Raw genomic sequence first — 25,098 nt, 5'->3', positions numbered from 1 at the left:
TGAAATGAAATTACATTTGATAAATTTAAATTACGAGTTAATCAAATTTAATTAATTTAATATAATTATTATAAGATAATTATTAAATAATGTATTAGTTAGATATTAAAATCACTGCGTTTCTTATTTCAGGCGACACTAGACAATACAAAGGACTTAGTTTTTAGACAGATAAGACAGACTATAATCTAACGAGTTATTAACGTCCTAAAATTACACAGTTTGTTGATAAATAGTATATATTTGACTTGGTAATAAAAATTACCATTTTATTATTTATCCATAAACTATAATATGGTAAATTTCACTTACATAGCTGTAAATTTTAAATAAACCATTATGCATATAATCCTAAACAGATGGGGAGGAGGGGCAATTAGAACTTGAAGCTATAATTTGTGTGCATGGATGACCCAAACCATAACAAAGATTCGCATTAAATATGTGATCCGTTGAGCTGAGGCTTCGAATTCTTTTTCTTGTGCTTTAGAACTTATCCAAAACGGATTCATTGCCTAACGATCCGCAATCCAATATTGCAAAATTAAGATATCCGCCTCAAAGAGATGGTGTTGGTGTAGAATGTGTAGAACATCTTCATCAACTTTCTCATGGCTACCTCCTATCCTACGTTGTCTTGTTGTCTGCTTTCAGGCTTGCTTTTAATGCTCACATTCTCTATCCATTATTCACTAGATAGCATCACAAGCATTACCCTCTGCCAGCAGATTTTGGGACATTTTGACACATATTCTGATCCTGGTTGCTGTTATTACCTTAGTTCGTCAATCTGATCACTTTTTTTTGAACGTTTTTATACAATCGGACATCATCAACTTTCTCATTTCTACCTCCTGTCCTACGTTATCTTGTCGTCTGCTTTCAGGCTTGCTTTTACTGCTCACATTCTTCATCCATTATTCACTAGATGGCATCCCGAGCACTACCCTCTGCCAGCACGTTTCGACACATTTTGATACATATTCTGATCCTGGATGCTGCTATTACCGTAGTTAGTCAATCTGATCATTTATTTTTTGAACGTTTTGATACACCCGGACCTCATCAACTTTCTCACGGCTACCTCCCGTCCTGCGTTGTCTTGTCGTCTGCTTTCAGGCTTGCTTTTACTGCTCATACTCTTCATCCATAATTCACTAGATGGAATCACAAGCTCTACCCTCTGCCAGCACGTTTTGATACATATTCTGATCCTGGATGCAGCCATTGCGAGTTTGTTTATCTGATCACTTTATTTCTTGAACGTTGTTATACACCCGGACCTCATCAGCTTCCTCCCGGTCACCTATCCCATACTGTCTTCTCTTTGCTTGTGAACTGCTTGTAGTCTATCGTAAGGTATACCTCACAGGTTTTTTTTCACGATTTGAATACATACATACGCTTTGTCCAGTATCTTACAAATATAAAAAAACCTTGACGCGGACCTATGTCTCCTTAATAAATAAATCGACCATTAAAGATAATAACATGGAATTTACTTCCTTTTAGCTAGAAAAAGAATAATGGACCCCCTTACCAAACAAAAGCCGGGAATCGTCTCATAAAATGAATTTTGGGAAATCAGAATAAAATTAAGTAAATTAATATCGCTTTTTAAGACCTATTAAAACTTACACTTTCTGTATAAAATTGATAGATTCATAAATGCCACCCAGGAAAGAGGCGGAGAGAAGAAAATACAAGTGAATTACTATTACTCTTTCTAGATCTATTAATGTCTATAAACTCCCATTTACCCTTGATAGGTACTTAAGAACCTTCAAGAAGGGGAGGGAAAGTTATCACTCAGTTTGGGAGTACAATTAGGATAATATAAAACGAAAAAAAGTTCTAATGACTCTCGTTTATCTTAGCTTTCTTGTGGTGCTTGGCATTGATAAGTGTCAAGACATGTCATGACACTGTTATACTATAAAAGAAAAGTCCTACTGACTCTTGTTTTTCTTTAGCTCTCTTGTGCTGTTTGGCTTTGATAATGTCATCAGTGTCCACAAGCTCAATGGGGGCATCTGTATATTCTTCTTTAAGTTCTTGCAGAAGTGTAGATGTCATTAGGTGCCGCTTAATACGGGCCTCCTTCTGAGCTTTTTTCTCAGCCAATGATAAATCCCCTTCTGTAATAGAAACACGAATAGAGAGAAAAAAAGCAAATCTGAAAAAGGAAAGAAAAGCAAAACCGGAAGTAAATCAAAACATGAAATGTACAGAATCAACCAATAATTAATCAGCTAGTATAAGTCAAAGGTAGCTCTGGAAACTGCAATTGATTTATAAGAAAAAAGGTGTATTAGAAAATGATTTGAAATAGGTATTGATATATTTGTATTACAGATGAACTATACCAACCCCCCCACAGAAAAATGACAACAAAAACTTTAAGGATAAAAAGAAGAAGAACACAAATTTATACTTAAAGAAGCTATTTCCAGATTTAAGATTTACCTTAAAAGTGGGATGGAGTGGGTGGTACACTTTCGGGGCGTAATTTTGTCAAAATTCCGGGGAGGGGGGCCAAGTTGGACCCAATATTTCCAAAAGACAGTGAAAACTGAGAAATGAGCCATATCAAACAGTTCGTGGTAACAACCTGTAAGCAAGGAGTGTCAGGGCTCTAAAGTAACCGAAACTCTAAAAAACGGAATTTTGATACCAATGTATATATATTAAAAGAATTGGCTTAGTATCCTAAAGCCCAGATATGTAAATTTCCTTAGGTTTAGTCTTACCCATCAAAGGCTACAAGCCTGAAAAAATTTGCCTGACTTAAAAAAAAGGGGAAAGACCCCTTAAAGGTCGTAGAATCTTAATGAAAATCACAAGCATATGGGAAAACTCAACTAAAGAGGTTTCAAGTTCCTAATTGTAAAAATGTGGATTATTGTATTTTTTTTGCCAGAAGATATATCACAGATGCATGTTTTTTCTTCTTCCAGGGGTGTTGATTCAAATGGAAATTAAAGGTTCTAGTGCCCTTTTTAAGCGACTAAAAAGATTGGAGGGCAACTAGGCCCCCCTCCTACGGCATTTCTCAAAATAGTCTGATCAAAATTTTGAGATAGCCATTTTGTTCAGTATAGTTTCAGTATAGTAAACCCCCCATAGCCCCTGGGGAAGGTGAGTTATAGGATTTGCCATATGGCGTTTGTTACCGGGAAGTATGAATATATTTTTCGGGTAGTGGGGGGGGGACGAATTCTCTGCTGAGAAGATTTTCCACGCGCAGAAGTTTCCATCGGGAGGCTAGTTTTCAGGGAGTGAATTTTTCAGGAGAGATTTGACACTGGAAACATTTGCCAGAATTCCTTTAAAAATTCTTCTATGTCTTGCTTTCTCTTTGCCGACTTAATCTTACGCGTGGAGATGTTAAGAGTAAATTTCGACTAAAAGTAAGAACCAACAACTTAAAACAAACAGAAGTATACGAGGAGGTTACCCTCTCCTCAACACCTCGCTCTTTGAGGAAGAGTATTTTTTCCCTTATTACTTATGCCAAATTATAATCAAATATACTGTGCAATTTACCGGATTACCTTTAATGAGTAATAGTTGATCCTAATAAATTCTGTTTTCCTTTACATTAGCTTTTCCCTTGATGAGTTTTCCACGAAGAGAAATTTTTGAAATGATTTTAAAAACAATTAGAAATTAAAGTCTTTTTCAAAAAAAAAGTGGGATAAGAATTTTTTTTAGCCAGAATCATCCACAAGAAATTTTCCGTGGATAAATTTCAGCTAGAATGGAATTGCCTGGGGGGGGAATTTTCCTCGTGGGGGGAGTTTATGTTGGAAGAACTTTACATGGAGGGATTTACTGTGAGGGAAAACCCGGCTTTATTTAAAAAAGATCAGAAATCTATATATATGTATGTATAAATAAGTTGTATGTATGTATTTTTGTTTGAGGGTTTGCATATGACATCTGAAAAATAAAGAAGAAAAAGAAAACTAAAAAACTAAAAAAAAAATAAAAAAGGTAAAAATATAAAAAAACTAAAAAGAAAAAAACTTAAAAATAAAAAAAAATAAATAAAAAACAGAAAAAACTAAAAAAAAAGAAAAACTAGAAAAAAAGACAAAACCAAAAAAAGAAGAAAAACTAAAAAGAAAAAAAGAAAAAAGTAAAAAGTAAAAAAAGAAAAAATTAAAAGAAAAAAAGATAAAACTAAAAACAATAAAAACTAAAAAAAGAAGAAAAAACTGAAAAAGAAAACAAATTAATAAAAAGAAGAAACTAAAAAAAAAGAAAAACTGAAAAAGAAAAAAAACTAAGATAAAGAAAAAACTAAAAAAGAAAAAAACTAAAAAAGAGACTATATATATATATATATAAAAATAAGTTGTATTCATGTTTGTTTTTTTGTATGTTTGAGGGTTTGCATATGATGTCTGAAAAATAAAGAAGAAAAATAAAACAAAACAAAAATAAATAAAAGGTAAAAAACTAAACAGAAACAAAACTAAAAAACTAAGAAAGCTAAAACAAAAAAAAACTAGAAAAGAAAAAAAATTAAAAAAGAAAAAACTAAAAAAAGAAAAACTAAGAAAGAGAAAAAAATAAAAAAGAAAAAACTAAAAAAGAAAAAAACTAAATAAGAAAAAACCAAAAGAAAGGAAAAACTATGAAAAAAATAAACAAAGGTAAAAAACAAAAAAAACGAAAAAAACGGAAAAATTGAAAAAAATAAATAAAAAACTAAAAAACAAAATAGAAAAAAAGTAAAAAAGAAAAAAGAAGAAACTAAAAAAAGAAAAAACTAAAAAAGAAAAAACTAAAAAAGAAAATAAAAACTAAAAAAAGAAAAAAAGTAAAAACTAAAAAACTAAAGAAAGAATAACTAAAAAATAACTAAAACAGAAAACGGTAAAAAGAAAAAAACTAAAAAAGAAAAACTAAAAAAAAGCTAAAAAAAGAAAAAAGAAAAAACTGAAAAAAAGAAAAAAGCGAAAAAATAAAAAAATAAAAGAGAAACAAAGAGAAAAAAGAAAAAACACAGCTCAATAGCAATCATAAAAAAAACATGTTAATACAGATTGTATTATTGAATACTTGATTAATATGAAGCGGTAGAAAAAATGAAAAAGAACTATCTATATTCACAGGTGGGACACAGGGACACAACTACAATGGCGCGTAATGACTTACGCTTGCGGGGGGGGCTTGGGGGGTTGGGCGAAGTGCCCCCTCCAACTAGGTGTTGGCACCAACAGCCAGTTAAATATAAAAAAGAAGGTTTTTTTTAAACTGAAAATTAGGAGCAATATCGAAACTTGAAACGAACAGAAGTCACAACGTATATGAGGAAGAAATGTAATAATGATGAAGAAAAAAGAATTGGCCACAGTGATTATCAAGGTGAGTGATTATCAAGGTGAGAGTGAAAAAAAGAAGAACAGAAGATCCTGACAAAGTTGATAATAAGAAATCTTCTGACAGACCAAATTATAATCAAAGAAACTTTCCAGATTTGAAACCCAATGACTCGTATACAAAAAAAAACGTTAGAAAGAGACATAAAACATAGACAATAGGTAAATGTGAAAGAAGATGTAATGAAAATAAAAAGTAAAAAATGGATTAAGAGACAAAGACGAAGTAGAGAGAGGGTGAAGTTTTAATTGAATTTGACCTAAGAAAATGCCAGAAGAGGCAAGAATAAGAAGCGCAAGAGAGAGACATAGAACAGAGGGAAGTAAATGAGAAAGGACAAGTAACGAAAATAAAAGGCAAAAGAGAAGAAACAAAAACATTCAACAAGAAGAAGAAACAGGATGAAGGTTTAACTAAATCTGATCTCATATTCAAGCAAATGCTAGAAGAGACAAGAATCAAATGAACTAGGTATAGGAACAAGGAATAGGCCATATGTTGAATTCTTAGCCCGTCGGTGGGGTTTATAGCTGGTATTTGTATATTCGTATAAATTTATGCACTGGAGGTTGAAGTTGGCGTTGGAGGTTGAAGTTGAAGTCTGAAAGGTTTTTTGGCTTTCATTTTTTCTAAATTTGTCTGTAAATAAAACGAAATTTTGTAAATAAAATGATATTTTCAAAATAGACAATCTTATATTTTGGTCAATAAAAATAGTTTCAGAAGGTTACAATTAACCATAACTGTAAAGTTCAGTAGAACTTAATTTGTTTTGGTTTTCGGTTTGTCTAAATTTATTTCTCGAGAACTTTTACAATTAAGGTTGAATGAAAAAGCAGTTGCTAATCCTGAATCAGTTTCAAATGACAATTCTTAATCACTTAAGACTATTTTCAAAATCCACCTATAAGTTGTCAACGTTACTATGGGCTGGAGTTTGCTCTTTACAAGGCTAATCGTACTGCTGCTGCAACAATGATCAAAATTGATAGTAAAATAAAATTCAATTTTTTGACTAAAATTGTATCTTTGTATACAACACAGATACCCTTTGAAAAGTTACTCTTCGTGGGTATGATGTCACATTGGAATGACTCCGTTATCAAAACTAAGACCATGCATTGCAAGTTCTATATGATGCTCAAGAGAAGTCTTGTTAATTTTGTAGTGTTCAAGTTTAAACTAAGTTGTTTCGCAAGTGGAAATGCTTTGAATTCATTTATCTTTCATCATGAGCCTGTCCTATTGAATCGAAAGAGCATATTATTTTTGAGGTAACGCTAGATGGAACTGATTATTGGACTAAAGAACAAAAAGCTTAAAATGGATAACTTTCTTCTATAGCCCGTTTTCCATGCTCTAGCAATCGATCAAACGGAAACTGTATGATATACCGCTCAAGATGTGAAGTTAGGTTAATATTACTGAAATATACTTATGTATGATAAAAATATAATACTTTAGAAACCAATCTGGGATATATATTCGCAAATTAGTGGGGAAGGTGGGTGCAGTACAGCGGTTCTGCATGCAAAATGTGTTAACTACAATTATTCTGATATTATGAAGTAAGAATTGTTTCTTGACTCCACACTGTCCAAATACTCTACCCCCCAACTCCCCTAATGTGCAAATATATAGCCAAATTATATATTTTCCACCTATTCTGTCACTTTTCTTTGTTTTTTCTCATGCTAAGTTGAAAGAAAGTAGGGAAAAAAAACGGTTTACAGTGCGTCAATGATTGAACAACTTGAGCGGCAGGGGGTTTACTATACAAGTACACATTTACTTACTTACTGGATACATTACATAGCCATTATTCAGTTAATTTGACATATACATATAAATTTGGAGTACTTACCATAAGGCATCGAAACAAGTTTTGGAGGAACATAGGTGCCAACAGAATGTTTTGAATCACTTTTTTGTCTATCTTCTTCTTCACCTTCACTCAACTCTTCCTCTGAAGATGCTTCTCCCTACAATAGGAAACTGTTAGATTTAATAACGCTTATGCATCCACTTGTTAACTTGAAATTCATCCTAAACGATTTCAGTGGAACTGGTGGATTAATTTGGACAAATCCCCACATTTTATAACCATCATCTGCATTGCAAGATTTTTAAAGTTAAATGTTACATTTTCCAAGAAAGAACAAAAAAAAACTTCAATTTTCATCATAGAACTAATCGACTTACTAACTTTCGCCTAAACATTTGTCTTCATTGTTGTGAATTTTTAGTACATGAGTTGCAACAGTTGATGACAGCGAAGAAAAAGGGATTCAGTAACGATTAATCTGCATGGTCGTGCTGAAACTAATATGTAGGCTACACATCGAAATGGAATTGTAGGCAAAATATTGCTTTTTATAGAGCAAGTAGGATACAATCAATTTTCGTTGATATTTGGAAATTCTGATTCAAGTTTGCGACTAGAACTCTCCATTTTATTTTTCGGTTTTATTTAATTCAAAAATCCTTCTTCATATTTACACCATTATTTAAGAAGAGGGTTCCAGGGATTTATTTCTTTTCATCAGTTAGCTTGACATATTGACCAAATAGCCGAAGGAAAATAGTACAATTGGTGAGGATTCGAAGAATATTTTACCCTGGTAACTTTCAGACAGCAGCAATATTCGTTTTTGACTGACAGTTTTAATTACTAGTTACTGGTGCCCCCCCCTCAAATCACACAACTGCGTGAATGCTTATTATAATTTGCATAAATCACGTTTTTTTTTTCTGTTGGTTGCACATAAACTTAATTTAGTCATAAACAGTAAAACCAATTCGTTCTAAGCCTGGCTTCTTGTCCGAGGTAAATTCCCTTATTTCCAATGAATTAAATTTCCGGACCACCCAGGGATCACACCTTCCGTATATGCCCGTCGCGTGATGGCATACCTGTCTCGCTCACATTTATTTCAAAGTGTATTTTCATACATTCTCGTACGTCTAGAGCTCTCTGGTTAGGTAATAAAAAACACATTGGATAATGTGGATGCTGGAGTATGGTGTATCTACCGCTATCCTGTCCATTCAGCTAAAGGTTAGTGGCCTTAGCAGCCAGTTGTCCTCATACGCAGTGTCACGCGCAGGTGTCGTACCGGTTTCTTCTGTTCAGCATTAAGTATTAGGCACCTATTTACATGTGTTATGCCCAACATAACGTTGCTACAATGTAAAATTTCGGATGCAGTAGTTTACAGGAGCTAAGATTGTTGCTTTTCTTTTAATTTTTTTTTATAATGGTTCTTTTCTTATATTTCAATTTAATTAATTTTTTCTTATTAATGAATATTTTTGTGTCTAATGCGTGTAATACGTGGACCTGGTTTGTTTATTGGCGGATCCCCGTGTTGGCTCAGTTGTTTCATACACTAAAGCATTATGATACATTAGAAAACTGTTTAAAAATGGAAAAGAGAAATATTACCATTCAAAATCATGAAAAAAAACTGCTAGTTGGATCTGTCTCCCACCCCCCATAACAAATTTCCTGGAGATGGTTATTATGTCTTCTCCGAATTCAGATTCTTACCAAGGAATGTCATTAAAGTGTAGAAGTATCCACACTGCGTAGGGGGGGGGGGGTGCAGCCCCTAATGCTTTCGGTCATTCAGAACGAGAAAATACCATAGGATTGTGGCTCAAAATGCTGTACACCTATCGAGACCTTGACCTTAGTAAACCAAACAGTAGCTAAAAACATGTTAACAAAATCCACTTGATAACATATGAAACAGTGGATCACCTGACACGAGGTGTCCTTCCTCTGTTCCTACACTCTCTAATATTACTGAAAAATATTGCATTTATAATTTTTTTCAAACTTTGAGATGTAACAAAGAAAGCTGATCAATCTACTCTGTAGCTAAATATATATATAAAAAAAAACTAAAATCATTAAACTGGTTCTAAGTATTAGGAATTAGGACTTCAAAATCGGACGTTCTCCAAAGGGATGTCATTTTTTTTTGCTTCTGTGAAATTTTGGAAGAAAGACTTTTTGCAATATTACAAACACCGGTTCTTCGGTTCCCAGGTCGGGTCCATATGGATCTAATCAACACAGCACTGTTAATCTTGGAACACAAGAAATTTAAAGAAATTAGATATAAAGAAGTATAGTAAAATGAAAGAGTTCAAAAGAAATATACAAGTATAGATGATATATAAGGTATAAAAATATAAAAAATATATAAGTACAAAATAAAATATAAAAGAAAATACAAAAGTAGAAGGAAAAAAAAATCCGGAATACCGATTGCTAATTTCAGTGCTAAATAAAATAGTGTAGATGTCATGACCCACATATAAAGGGAACCAGTGGGATCAACCTAAAGTATGAGCATGTACCTACGTACATGAGCGGAACCATTACTAGATAACATCCTTTTGTTAGGAAAACATAAGTATATAATATATATAGAAGAAGACTAGGAATAAATCTTTGTTGATGAACTACATCCACACACTCCCCTCAAGAACCAAAAGTGCAAGGTCACAAGAAATAAAACGAGTTTTTAGTATGAAGCATGGCTGGTTCCTCGAATTCCTCTGATTAAACTTTAAAACTTGTCACAAATGAAAATTTATCGAACTGATTCAGTTTGCGAGGAGCATAGGGAGCTTTTCATACACAGGGAGATACCATTATGGAATGTATATTATCTCTTGGATTTGTTAGATAACCGGGAGTAGTCAGCTGCTGTCCTAATGGAAAAATTGTCGAACTGATTCAGTTTATATTTTTCTTTCATTTCTAAGAAAATCAATCAGTTCTTTAAAGCTATATTACCCTAGAAGAGGTATAAAAAATTTACTGAAAATACCAACTTAACGATTTTAAGTCATCAATTACGAATTTCAAATCAAGTTCCTTTTCTAGTGCTTTTGGAGATGTGATTAACTAAGCACCACAAAATGTGACGGTCTTGAAAATATATGTACAGAAGCTGACTTTGTAGAAAAGGGAAAGCAATGGGAGTTCCTCTACAAAACACTAGTCAGACCTCCCTATTGATAACCAGACTTTTATGATGATTGTGTTTTACTTTTTAATTTAAATCGAAGAAGTTTCATAATCCATGTAAACCTAAAAAAGGGTAGACAGCCTACAATGGACCTCTGAAACTGGTTTACCGCTTCCCCATCTGAAACCCATTTGCCCCCTCTTTTGATTTTGAAAAAAAACTCTTATCGAAATTTTCATTTAAAATCGAAAAAAACTGCTCCTCCTCACTCAAGATTTTGAAATATTTCTTTTGTATCAAACAGTTCGTGGTAACGAACTGTAGTAAGGAGCGACCCGGCTCAATAGTAAACGGAACTCTAAAAAACGAAATTTTGATGCTAAAATATACATCAAAAGAATCGGACTTTCATGCTGATTTTAAATATATAAGTTTCATCAAATTTAGTCTTTGTCATCAAAAGTTACGAGCCTGAAAAAATTTGCCTTATTTTAGAAAATAGGGGAAAACACCCCCTAAAAGTCACAGAATCTTAACGAAAATCACACCATCGCATTCGGCATATCAGAGAACTCTATAGCAAAATTTTAAAGCTCATATTTACAAAAATGTGGAATTTCGTATTTTTTGCCAGAAGACAAATCACGGGTGCGTGTTTATTTGTTTGTTTGTTTTTTTTTGTTTTTTTTCCCCAGGGGTCATCGTATCGACCAAGTGGTCCTAGAATGTCGCAAGAGGGATCATTCTAACGGAAATGAAAAGTTCCAGCGCCCTTTTTAAGTGACCAAAAAAATTGGAGGGCACCTAGGCCCCCTCCCACGCTAATTTTTCCTCCAAAGTCAACAGATCAAAATTTTGAGATAGCCATTTTGTTCCGCATAGTCAAAAACCATAATAACTATGTCTTTGGGAATGACTTACTCCCCCACAGTCCCTGGGGGAGGGGCTGCAAGTTACAAACTTCGACCAGTGTTTACATATAATAATGGTTATTGGGAAGTGTACAGTCGTTTTCAGGGGATTTTTTTGGTTTTCGGGGTGGGGTTGAGGGGAGGGGGGCTATGTTGGAGGGTCTTTCCTTGGAGAAATATGTCATGGGGGAACAGAAATTCAATGAAAAGGGCGCAGGATTTTCTAAAATTACTATACAAAAAACAATGAAAAAATAAACATGGAAAAGTTTTTTCAATTGTAAGTAAGAGTAGCATTGAAACTTAAAACGAACAGAGATTATTACGCATATGAGGGGTTCTAAAACTACTTTAGCATAAAGAGCGATGTATTTAGGAGGAGACAAACACCTCCCTCTTTATGCTATAGTATTTTTTAGTAATTTCAACTATTTATTCTACGGCCTTTCTGATTCAGGGGTCATTCTTAAAGAATTGGGACAAAACTTACGATTTAGTGCAAATAACGAGGTATTAACGAGGATACAAACCCCCTCATATACATAATCAAAAATATAAGAATATAAAAGTTTGTTACGTAAGTTAATTCTTAAGTTACGTATATTTTTTTACTAATAAGAAAATTCGTTAAAAATTAAAATTTATAGTTGCCTTTTTATGTAACCGAAAAATTGCATGGCAACTAGGCCTCCTTCCACATCCCTTATTTCTCGAAATCGTCTGATCAAAACTAAGAGAAAGCCATTTAGCCAAAAAAGGAATTAATATGCAAATTTCATTTTAATAATTTATGTGTGGAGAGCCAAAATCAAACATGCATTAATTCAAAAACGTTCAGAAATTACATAAAAAACTAGTTTTTTTAACTGAAAGTAAGGAGCGACATTAAAACTTAAAACGAACAGAAATTACTCCGTATATGAAATGGGTTGTCCCCTCCGCAATCCCTCGCTCTATATGCTAAAGTTTGACTCTTGGCCACAATTCTGCTTTTTAAAACAATTAAAAGCTTTAGCGTAAAGAGCGAGGGATTGTGGAGGGGATAACCCATTTCATATGCGGAGTAATTTCTGTTCGTTTTAAGTTTTAATGTCGCTCCTTACTTTCAGTTAAAAAAAAAAACTAGTTTTTTATGTAATCATCATAAGAATCGAACAAATCTTGGCCCTTCCCCTGCATTTGGGTGAATTTTTAGAAGATTTAATAAATTGCAATTTTGTAGAAATTTTTACCATTTGAATAGAGCATCTAGTCTAGGCCATATCGGTTTGGGAGAATACATCACATGACCTTACGTGCAGGTTTTCATGCATCGTTCCCCTGAGTATAAATTACGTTTATTGAGAGTCCATCAAACAGTTCGTGGTAACGAACTGTAGTAAGGAGCGACCCGGCTCAATAGTAACCAAAACTCTAAAAAATTGAATTTTGATATCAATAGCTACATCAAAAGAATTGCATTTTAATGCTGATTTTAAATATATAAGTTTCATCAAGTTTAGTCTTACCCATCAAAAGTTACGAGCCTGAGAAAATTTGCCTTATTTAGGAAAATAGGGGGAAACACCCCCTAAAAGTCATAGGATCTTAACGAAAATGACACCATCAGATTCAGCGTATCAGAGAACCCTACTGTAGAAGTTTCAAGCTCCTATCTACAAAAATGTGGAATTTTGTATTTTTTTGTTTTTTTCTCCAGGGGTCATCGTATCGACCAAGTGGTCCTAGAATGTCGCAAGAGGGCTCATTCTAACGGAAATGAAAAGTTCTAGTGCCCTTTTTAAGTGACCAAAAAAATTGGAGGGCATCTAGGCCCCCTCCCACGCTCATTTTTTTCCCAAAGTCAACGGATCAAAATTTTGATATAGCCATTTTGTTCAGCATAGTCGAAAACCAGAATAATTATGTCATTGGGGATGACTTACTCCACCACAATCCCTGGGGGAGGGGCTGCAAGTTACAAACTTTGACCAGTGTTTACATATAGTAATGGTTATTTGGAAGTGTACAGACGTTTTCAGGGGATTTTATTCAGGGGGCTGAGGAGAGGGGGCTATGTTGGAGGATCTTTTCTTGGAGGAATCTGTCATGGGAGAAGAAAAATTCAATGACAAGGGCGCAGGATTCTCTAGCATTACTATAAGAAAACAATGCAAAATAAACATGAAAACGTTTTTTCAAACGAAAGGAAGAAGTAACATTGAAACTTAAAACGAACAGAGATTATTACGCATATGAGGGGTTCTAAAAATACTTTAGCATAAAGAGCGAGGTATTTAGGAGGAGATAAATGCCTTGCTCTTTATGCTAAAGTATTTTTAGTAGCTTCAACTATTTATTCTACGGCCTTTCTGATTCAGGGGTCATTCTTAAAGAATTGGGACAAAACTTACGATTTAGTGTAAAGAGCGAGGTATTAACGAGGGTACAAACCCCCTCGTACACATAATAAAAATATAAGGTTATGAAAGTTTGTTACGTAAGTTAATTCTTAAGTTACGTACATTTTTTACTAATAAAAACGTTCGTTAAAAATTAAAAGTTCTAGTTGCCTTTTTAAGTAACCAAAAAATTCGAGGGCAACTAGGCCTCCTTTTCCACCCCTTATTTCTCAAAATCGTCTGATCAAAACTAAGAGAAAGCCATATAGCCAAAAAAAGAATTAATATACAAATTTCATTTTAATAACTTAAGTGCGGAGAGCCAAAACCAAACATGCATTAATTCAAAAACGTTCAGAAATTAAATAAAAAAAAAATAATTTTTTTAACTGAAAGTAAGGAGCGACGTTAAAACTTAAAACGAACAGAAATTACTCCGTATATGAAACGAATTGTCCCCTCCGCAACCCCTCGCTCTTTACGCTAAAGTTTGACTCTTTGCCACAATTCTACTTTTTAAAACAATTAAAAGTTTTAGCGTAAAGAACGAGGGGTTGCGGAGGGGACAATTCATTTCATATACGGAGTAATTTCTGTTCGTTTTAAGTTTTAACGTCGCTCCTTACTTTCAGCTAAAAAAATTAGTTTTTTTATTTAATTACATATAAGAATTGGCAAAATTTTATGCAGATCCCATCAATATTCTTAGGGTAATTTCGAATACTAACGATGTTGAGGCTAAACCTCCAAAGCGTTGCCAACGTGGCAAGACTGTACCGTTTCTGGTACAATTTAAAAGTCTCAATTTTGTACAGTTTACTTCAAACCGTTGGCAACGCTAAATCTGTCTTTGATATTAATTTCAATCATTGAACTTTTTAGCAAAAAACTATGCAAAAAAAAAAAATGAGTAGCTTTAATTTGTGAACAAAGTCTACCAATATTGCCAATGATGATGTCAATTTCTATTTAATTTTAACCTCTCTCATTCAACCTTTCAACAGCTTTTCAAAATTTCTGCAGAAAAGGCAGGTAAAAACAAAAAAAAAATCATTTGCTAATAGAAATATTGAACTGCAGAACCATTCGCTTTTTTCGGTTGTTGGAGTGGCTAATGTTGAGTTTTTTAAGCCTTGCTTAGCGGATACTAACTTATTTTTTAATGTATATTCACTTATTATTGTGCTTATTAGTATAATAATTAAGTATTATTATATTTGTCTCTTGTATTAAATTGTCTTTCTATGTTTTCTGTTTCTTTTTCTCCTTAGTCGTATTTCTATTTTTTTTTTTCAGCAACGCACAATTTACTATGAGCTGTATAATAAAAAAATAAGCCAAAAGTGCCCGGCATTGCTCGAATATTTTTATGATTTTTTTTTTCTAATTTGGTACCAAATGTTTAATTTTATAGTACTACCTAATGCCCATCAACCCCAAGCTAAACCCATTCCAAAAACTCCCCCACATCCCCTTTTCACCTTCTCTTGTCCCTTCCCATCATCTCCTACCATTTATAAATTCCTTACGGGATTACATGGGGATAAAGGAACACTTGGAATCTGTTTGCATTAAAACAATATTTAACACAAGGCCTGTAAGTGAAACAATAGAGATTAGCTTAACTAAACACATATGGTGGGTGACATAAAAGGTTAAAATCAGTTTTTATTCTCAGGTCATCACCTACATCCAGGGATATATCCTTGGGAAGCATTGGGACCCGGCTCCTCCATCCATTAAATCCGAACTTTCTTGAATTACCAGCCACTTTTTATTTAAACCGTCAAAGAAGATAGGCTTTTTCATTATTAATCCCCCTCCTCAACATTTCACGAAAAAACAATTATCCAGTTAGCCATTTCATTTACATCCAGGGACGTCAATAAGGAGGAGGGGGGAAGGGGCTGCGGATATGGACAAGAATACCTTTTTTAGTAAATTATTAAATACTAATTTATTTATTATGATTATTATTATTCAAGTGCAAGAAAAGATAGACAGATAGATATTTTTATTCAAAAATCAAACCAACAATAGAAGCATATCTATGACCATATGCCCCCTTTAGAATGTATGGCCGTGAATACAGGGACTAAGACTAAGAAAAAAAGAACAAACACTGATAAACCGCCAAAAACAAACCCAAAGCAAAGTGCCATGCACAAAAAACGAAACAAACGTTTATAACTTTACCAAAGACATTCATTGCAACGAGTCAAAAGAAAACCGAAGAAGAAAAAACAAGCAATTTAATAATAATTATAATTTAATAATAACAATACAATAATACCATAATAATGCAATAATTCTACAATAATAGTGACAATAAATAATAATAAAAAACATACAAGCAACACCTTCATGCTCAATTTTATTACTCCAAAAGATCCCCTAAATTGTTTGGCTTGAAAGGGCAAATGTCTTAACTTCCAGTCCAGTTGATTCATTCATTAAGGAATTAATAGCAACCAAATGAAGCACTTTATAATCAGATTTAAGTAAATGATCTTACCTTAGTGACAAGTAAATCCGGATTTGCTTTAAAGCGGAGGGGATCATCCGCCGAGAGATCTCCTCTAGCCGCTTTTAAAACTTTATCCATTTGATACTTTAATTTCTGCTCAATCGGTCTAATTCTCTCAATAATAGTCCTATTCTCCACGATTAAATCTATAAAACACAGTCAATGATTTTAAGAAACTTTCCATTAATACCGATTTACTATAGAAACGAGGAGTATGTTTATAATTTTATTAATTGAGCAATGAGAACATAGAAAAAAGAAAATAATAATGCAAACCATATAAAGAAAAACCGAAAATTCAGATAAAACCTTTGTAATTCTGATATTTGGAGGAGTGAACACCAGCTCCTCCCTGGCTAATCTACCTGAGTAGAAAGCAGTAATTGTACTCAATTCAAGAACGTAAGGGAGAGCAATAAAACTAAGGTTGTTAAGATGACAACGTCGGCATGGCGTGGAAGCATAAGCCCTAAAGACAGAAGAAAAATAACAAAGAAACTATGATGGCGTTCCTCAGTGGAACTTTTTTGATATTTTAAAGATAAGTTTTGAGGACGAGTAAAAAAAATATATCTTCTAAATAAAGCAAGAAAGTGGTTTGAGCTCATTTAGTATAATAACATACTGATAACATAGTAATATACCAAAACAGGTGGATTAACATACATGTGAACAGCATCACCGAATTCGAGCTTACCAGAAACAAATCTATGAATTAGGCTATTCGCCATTTGGAGGAGGCAAGGGGGCAGTTACCCGCTCCCCAATAACTTTGAAAACATTACAATTTACTAAACAAACTTAAAAACTATAATTGGTGGGAAACTGGTTATGTGTTGCTGACTTCATTTTTTTTTTTTGGTCAAAACATAAAATCGGAATATGTTAAGAACCTTACCATACATGTATATAGGCATGTTAAAAAGCACATTTTAAATTAAATTTATATTAACTTAAAATTGATACGATAAAAAATACGATATCGTTAGTTTTGTTTGAAGTTTGAAAGGGAAAGGCAAGTGTAAAAAAATAGAAATGCATCATGAATTCTGGGCGCCGAGAATCTACTGGTAAGCCTCCATCACTGGACGAGAATGGAAGCGGGATTGCCAACTTAATTTTATGTTTGTTCGATGTGTGTGTATTGTCGATTGTGTATTGTGGTATGCTTTTAAATTAACTGAGTAGCTTCTTTGCTAAATAATAACTTATTCTTCATTACCACTTGAAGAAAATGTGCTATTGCAGACTTGGGGCAGCCCAACGCCATCTTTACTTTTTTATTATGTGGTATTTGGCCTCCATTATAAAATCTTCTCCCAAAATAAGTTTTCAGGCAGCTTAAAACACCTTTATACTTGTATTTTTAACAAATTCTCCTGACGAATATCCCTTCAAGGGAAGGTTGAAAATGTGGAAAAGGGCATGTTTAGGTTATATCTTTACAGGATTGATATAAATTAAACCAAACTAAGAGGGGAATCATACAAGTTATTTTTCCAGAAAAAAGATTTGCTTCTCTGGGAAAGTAATGCCTGCAACACCATTTTTGATGCTGCAGGAGCAGGGGAGGGACAAATACACACCAACCTCCACAAACCTACACTTTCAAAAAAGAAATGCCGATTTCTGTTTTTATTAAATCAGTATCTGGCCGTAAATACATTCTTATTTGCATGGGTAATAAAAAGATATAAAGAAAACTTACCAATTAATGAATTTTTTTGGAGGCTCATTCCATTTACCTTTATAATCATGCCATAAGTTATGCCAATTAGATACTCAAGAAAGGCATGATATTTTACTTCAAGAATACTGAGTCCCTAAAAAAAGAATGTTACAAATAAGAAATAAAATCGAAAGCCTAAAAAGGCTTAGATTTTCTTTAAAATATTTTTGAGGCCTTTTCCGTTTTCCTTTATAATTATGCATTCAGCAAATCTGATAACTCAAAAAAGGACCGAAATTTGACCTCAAGAATTCTTAACCCTAAAACAATATATTCGATAAATAAGAAATAAAAATTAAAAGGCTAAAAACACTGATATTTTCTTTTCTTTGTATTACTTCTATATATTTTTAAGCCAAAACTTGTTTGTGAAGGAGTCCTTCTGATGAATTTCAATTTCTTACCAGAATGTCATTGAAAAAGGCCTTTATTTTAAGCTTATTATATTCTTTGCCACTATAATGGCTGACGATGATGAAGATTCTATACAAAAGGTTTGTAATCCAAGAGACAAGATCCATAGTCTCCAGATTTGTACATTTAATTTCGACTAAAACCGCCATAACTGAAGACAGGTTAAATCTATCAAGGAAACGCTATGCAAAAAAAAGGGTTAGTAATTTATCCCCGGTCTTGGATTTCTAGATTTTCTAACACTAAACATATGAGACCATAGGTGCTCATAGAAATGTTCTAAAAAAGGGGGTAAGAAAACAACAACTTCGCTACGAGAGGCAAAACCTAAGAAAGTCCCGGAAAATCCTTCCCGAATTTTAAAACATTTTGCCTTTTGCATTTTTTTTTCAGAGGGGGCTAAAGTCTAGCCCCCTTCCCTAGCCTCATAACTTGCCGTGCTTAAGGTTACATGCAGTAACGTTAAAATACCGCTCTTAATTTTGCGAATAGCTGCGTTGCTCTAAAGTCTCCCAGAAGAATGAATTTTTAAACTCTTTTAATTAAAATTTCATTCGCTTAGCTCTAAAATAGTAATATATAAAAAGTATAGTAAAAGGAAAAGTTCAGTAAAAGTATAGTACAAGGAAAGTAGTAGAGTATAGAAATCCAATTTTCAAGACGATAGGAATGCCATTGTTATTGCTGAAGCCACCAATCTTACCATATTTTGTCGTTCAAAGACCGATCTGACCAAGTCTGTAATGCAGACAATGGGAGGATGTTGTAAGGAAGGATTAAAGGGAAATTGGAACTTATTAGGAGCTAGTAAAGAAGAAGGCTTTAAATAGATTGAGATAGGATAGGGACGTGCGTAGCTGTGATAGCCTAAGGCAGCTTGAACCTACAGCATCAAATTAATCTAAAAAAAAAAACGCAACACACTAAACATAAATTACCTAATTATTTGTTATTTATTAAATATTTGAAAAACCTTCATAGCTTACACATAAAACCAATCATAGCTTTAATACTCGCACCCAATAATTTTGACAAATTGCAGCTTTGCGATTATGTTTTGCAATTTTTTTAATAAATAGTAAGTTCTTTAAGTTTGAAAAAAATATTTTTTCAAACTTAAAGAACTTAAGTTTTAAATAAATGAAACTTTCAGAGTTTGATCTTTGAACTGATGATTTATTGACCCAGCATACCTACTTCCTTCAAAATACCAAAAGAAGCTTGCTCGGAAAGTGATTTTGTCTCCCTGAAGTTCCTTGAAATAAGACACAAGTTCTGCAATATGCCCATTTAATCTACGAATGCGAGACAAAAATACAATGCTTAACTTTTTTTGGAAATTTTCAAGGTAAAGAATCCTAGGATGATAATGATATCATCATAAGATAACATAGAAATTGTCAAAAAACTGGATTCAACATTCAAACTTTCAAAAAAGAGATTGTCAACTATAATTCTTGATCTTCAGATTATTTGCTAATACCTCTTTCAATGCTGAAGCACCATCTTGTGAAGCAAGCAGTGCTGTACAATACTGTGGACCTCAAAACCTCTTTCAATGCTGAAGCACCATCTTGTGAAGCAAGCAGTGCTGTACAATACTGTGGACCTCAATACCTCTTTCAATGTTGAAGCACCATCTTGTGAAGAAAGCAGTGCTGTATAATACTGTGGACCTCAATATCTCTTTCAATGCTGAAGCACCATCTTGTGAAGCAAGCAGTGCTGTACAATACTGTGGACCTTAATAAATCACACAATAATCTTTCTCTTCACTTATATATTTCGATTGTTTACGAATAATTACGTACGTACAAAAAATAAATAAAAGGAATTCAATTCAGAAATTAAAAATGCCAATATAAAGAATTTTCGAGTATTTTTTATAGATAGAGGGTACGGGAAGACAAACTGAGCCCAATAAGTGGAAATTGATTTCATTATTGAATTAGTAGCCACGACGGGGTCTTCCCTCCTGTGTGTTGTAATTTGATATAGGGTTTGCCTATCCTTTTTTTCCTTTACAGAAGTGCCTCACTTGGCGATATCAAGGTCTCCTCCATTGTTTTCCTCGATCCTGAGAGCCCCAGCTGCCATCTTCAGACCGACTAGAGCAGGCAACGCTGGAGGAGAGAGTTACCCACCACTTGCCAGCCATTACGACAAGCAGAAATTAATCCTCAGAACTAGTCTTACAAAGAGAACTTTTTTCCTCCACCTCAGATTGCTCTACTTTGGATCTTTTCTTGCACCAAGTCGGCGAGTCGGATATCCAGGGGGATTCACCCCCCGTCGATGATTTTGAAAGCCAGTAGTAGCTTAAATACATAAGAACGGTGACTTAAATTAGCAATAGTAGGTCAGCTGCTATTTGTTTTTACTACTCTCGGGAATACTACGAAAAAGATGTCACCGCTACCCCTTAATAGAATAGACGGAATGTAAACAAAGCTTATTAAGCATGTCAGAGCAACAGAATCAGAGATCAGAACAAAACACAAGGCTAGGGCCTTGATGCTTTAGATGGACACGCCAACTCATTGCCTGAAATTCACCGAAAAAAATAAATAACATTTACTTGCTATTTGGATACATACGTTGAAAGCATTGGCATTCCGACGTAGAAATCATTGCAGTGCCAAAAAGAGAAGAACTGAAAACACAGGGCCTTCATCCTTTTGGAAATATTTATATAGTTGGTTTTCTGCACAGAAGTTTTCAGCTGTTTACAACTATTTTACAAAGTTATTCCAAGCTATTTACCAAATTCTGGTGCTTTAATTAACTATTTGCTCCTCCCCATTCACCCAACACAAATTCCTAAATATACCCCTGACATAGGACTAAGTACAATTAAGGTGAGGACGTAAACCAAGGAGGCAAGTATCAACGATATATGTTAACTTTTAAGTTAAAATCAAATTTATGTCAAAATTAAAATCAAATTTCGGTCATGAGTGTAAACACGTCCATTAATCAAAATTATTTGAGAAAAACTACGTCAGAAAAACTGGAGAAGAGGGGCAGCTGCACCCCCTGCTTAGGCCTAGAACCACAACTGACGAAAAACGCGTTGCATCCGAAAACACGGGATTAAAAAAGTCATTTATCAGCCAAAACTACCAAATCTTTATTTATCAATAGAAATAAAAAGCATAATTCACTCAGCAAAGGGGCTCAGTTACCTTATTCACATTTGGCGGGTCATCTGCAATTTGCTGGCTTAACGCTTTCACTTTCTCTCTAACTTGATTTGTGTGGGTTGCGATTTCTTCGATAAGGCTTCTGAACTCCAACTGTACATCTCTGCCTTCATCTTCCATGACTTTCAACGTTAAATAAACTAAAAAAAGAAAGCAATAAGTCGGGAACTGTTTCTAAATAAGTCAAATACCTTTCAGATTCTAGTTCTTAATGAATCACCTTGGTTGAATGTAAATCTATTTATATCTAGACTCATGTGTAAGGGGAGGAGAGGATTTAGGCTCGTACAAATTTTCCTCTTATATTCCGAGAGTTTACACATTCTGCAATTATTTTTCAATATTTTAGCATTTTTTTTTTCGATATTGTGCCCCTTCCCCTGAATTATTAAGCAGTGGAAAGACAAAAACCAACACTAATACCCCTCGACTCATATCTTTTTCTATCCTTCCTCCTGTTCTTCTTTGAAAACAAAGAAGAACAATCTTCTTCTTCTTCTTCTGTAGCCTACTCTGAAAACACAGTATATATATCTTAAGTATATATATAAGTATATATATCTTATATACTATATATATAGTATATATATATCTTATATACCGGTGTTTACAGTGACGCATGTAAGTTGAGCATTATTAAACTCTATAAATCACGAACGTAATTGGCGCTGTTGTCATGCTTTTTTTTTTCACAGGCGTGACTTTACTTTGGCCCTGGGATAAAGCTACAAGTATTTGAAAAGTGCGCAAAATGAGCCTTGGCAACACTTTTTTGTCGTTTTCTTTTTTTAACACTGAATGAAAATCACAGAAAAAACGGTTCATCTTCAGAAGAAAATTCACTATATTAGTGTGTAGAAAAAAAAGTCAATCAGTGACAAGTGATGAAAAGGCTTTTGCAATTTTCGTATGCATGCAAAAAAACAATCACTATACTTTTTCCTTACTGATAACATACCTGAGGTGGATTTGAGGTACGCAAAATATGAAGACACAAATGTCTTAGTTTGTTCCGCTAAGTTAAGTATAAATCCTAAAATAAACAAATACATGGAAAAATATAAAATGTTAATTCATGGAAACTTCCACGCAAGATGAACCTCCTTAAAAGATTTGATCGGTTTCAGCATGCAGTCTCAAAGCCCTGCTCAATAGTTTTACTATTTTCCAGCTATGATTTGGTTCACTGCTATAAATTACAGTGGAAGAAAGACTACACATATATACATCTATTTTTTTGTCATCCAACAAATAAAGACGATTAAAAAAGCAAAAGTAAAAAAAATAAAGACGATTAAACAAAGAGGCTGTCTAATTACCTTCTCAAGCTCCACATCGTAGACATACAGCGCAGCAGAAGAAAGACTGCACATATTTTCTGTTTTTACTGTCCAAAGTAAAAAAAAAAAATAAAAAAAATAATGAGGTAGTTTGGTTGCCTTTTCATGCTCCATACCGTAGATACACTAAGGATTTTTTTTTTTGTCCAAAAGTAAAAAACAATTAATAAATGAATTGGTTGTCTGTTTACTTTCTTTTGTCTCATGTTCAATCTCGTAGAGATACAGTGATTATACAGTTATTTAGTAAGAATGACTCATCAATATAACATGATCGGTTTAAATTATGTTTTACAGCAAAATATAGAAACATAGATGAAAAAATTAAAATAAAAAGCAGTTTCTCCACAAAATGCCCCTAGATAACTAAAGAATGACGACTGAGAAAATGCTTAATATAACTTATCCAATAGCTTCTTTTCCCCAAAAAAGTAGTTCATAGAAATCTCACCGGAAAATTTCAGAAATAAGAAATCTTTCACTATCCCAACTCCCACGTGATTACATTCTTTATAGAGTAAACTTTTTCATTTACTTTCATCAACTACACGGCGGAGAAGACTCTCAGACGATATTTTTAAATAAACTAAGAACAATATGAAAATTGCATTGAAAATTACTACCCCTTGCCGACTTAGAGCAGTTTATTTTTGCGCAGATTTTGCTTACATTGTCGAGCAAACAAAAGTTCATCAGAATTTTGGCCACCGACCCTTCCCCTCCCCAAATCTTAAACTTGATCTGTTTGTATTAGTCTGAGCAGCCCAGGCAGATCAAGACACAGCTGTACATCCATAAGAGGAAATGAAGAGGCCCCCCCAGTCTTAACATCAGAAGCTCATATAAGGTTACCACACAACCATTTGTCATCATTTTCTTCAACCGATTTTTTAATCTATTTAAGATGTCATTAAGTTAAGTGTCACTATTCTTCATTTTTTGTTTACTGTCAAACCTGGTGTCTTTGTTATGTTATGTCATTGCAGTGTCAGTGGTTTATCTTGTTATCGATCGAATTGAAACTATTTGTATAAGTCATTTTTAAGAGCATAATCGCTTTTTTTTTGTTATGACATAACTTACCTTTGGTTTAGTTGTTCATGGCAAAAAGAGTCATGATTTTTATTTTGCCTTCCCATCCCCAAGGAAAGATTCAATTCACCAAAAAATATTCTAGCTACCGGTAATTTTTCCACAGAAAATTGCACCGAAAAAAAATCGACCATGAAGATTGGAGATGCCGATGAAAGTACCCAAAGAAGAATGCGCCTAAAAAGATTGCTATATTATGCTCACAGATTTCCAGCTTGTTTATTTGTTATCCCAAGTGATGCATTTAAGCTTCCCTTTTTATGAACCGTATACTACAGAGTTCGAATTAATGTTTTTCTTGTTCGAGTTGATATGTCATTACCAGTGATATGACAGTAGTCTTAACCCGGCGACATCAGCCAAGAGGCTGTCTGCTTAGAGACTATAATTCCCTCGTTTGACTGGTTTGTAGTAAATCAGCAGCGGTGGTTCTAGACCTGGGCAGGGGGGGGGGCGTAGCTGCCCCACTCCACTCCTAGTTTTTCTTACATACGGCATCAAATTCTTTTTATTTTATATTTTTACTCCCATTAAGGTGCTTAATTGACTAAAAAATTGTCGCAATTGTAATTTTTGTACACGTTCCCCCATCCAGTTTATGAGGCCTTAAACCGCTACTGTATAATGGTACTACAGTTTGAGGCTTTCCGTGTCATCCCTTTATTATAGTGCAACCATGATTCGAGATTGGTCCAGACTTTTATACATGGAAATAAAACTTGAAAAAGTTTAAAAAAATAAAGTTTTTGATTTGAAAGCCTGACAGTTCACAAACCTTACATACACATACCTTATATTAAAATAGAGAATTATAAGACTTTTTTAAGATAAATAATCGTAAACAAAATAAGGTTCTGAAAAAAAAAAAATCCATCCATCCCAATTAATTCAAACACTACAATATCCGTTTTCTATTGGTAGCCAATGTTCTAGCAGAAAACTAGATAGGCGAACCAGATACTTCTTTTAGTGCAGAAATATATATTTTTTTTTTCAATCTGGTAGCCAAAATACATCGCATTTGTTATGGTCGGTCAATCAGTATTTAATTAATATTTATTTAGCACAACTGTCTGAGCTTATACATTTAGGCTTGGGACACTTGTTTGCCGGCGATTCAAGGAC

The 25,098-nt window shown here is 33.7% G+C and overlaps 1 protein-coding gene across 4 annotated transcripts in view; it reads right to left on the bottom strand.

The window, feature by feature from the left end:
• The window catches only part of LOC136032796 (neuroguidin-like), a 67,480-nt gene that overhangs the window by 6,396 nt on the left and 35,986 nt on the right, over nt 1–25,098 (bottom strand). For all 4 annotated transcript variants that reach the window (XM_065713180.1, XM_065713179.1, XM_065713181.1 and 1 more), the window contains 5 exons: nt 21,524–21,681; nt 17,904–18,018; nt 16,184–16,341; nt 7,256–7,373; nt 1,958–2,138 (listed from right to left, as the gene is read on the bottom strand). In XM_065713180.1, coding sequence (XP_065569252.1) covers nt 1,958–2,138; nt 7,256–7,373; nt 16,184–16,341; nt 17,904–18,018; nt 21,524–21,681 — 730 coding nt within the window. The remainder of the gene's footprint in view (nt 1–1,957; nt 2,139–7,255; nt 7,374–16,183; nt 16,342–17,903; nt 18,019–21,523; nt 21,682–25,098) is intronic.

Source organism: Artemia franciscana, chromosome 11 (genome assembly GCF_032884065.1).
Source record: "Artemia franciscana chromosome 11, ASM3288406v1, whole genome shotgun sequence".
NCBI classification, from domain to species: Eukaryota; Metazoa; Arthropoda; class Branchiopoda; order Anostraca; family Artemiidae; genus Artemia; species Artemia franciscana.
Note: the sequence above shows the minus strand (reverse complement) of the source record. Positions and strands in the feature narration are given on the sequence as shown.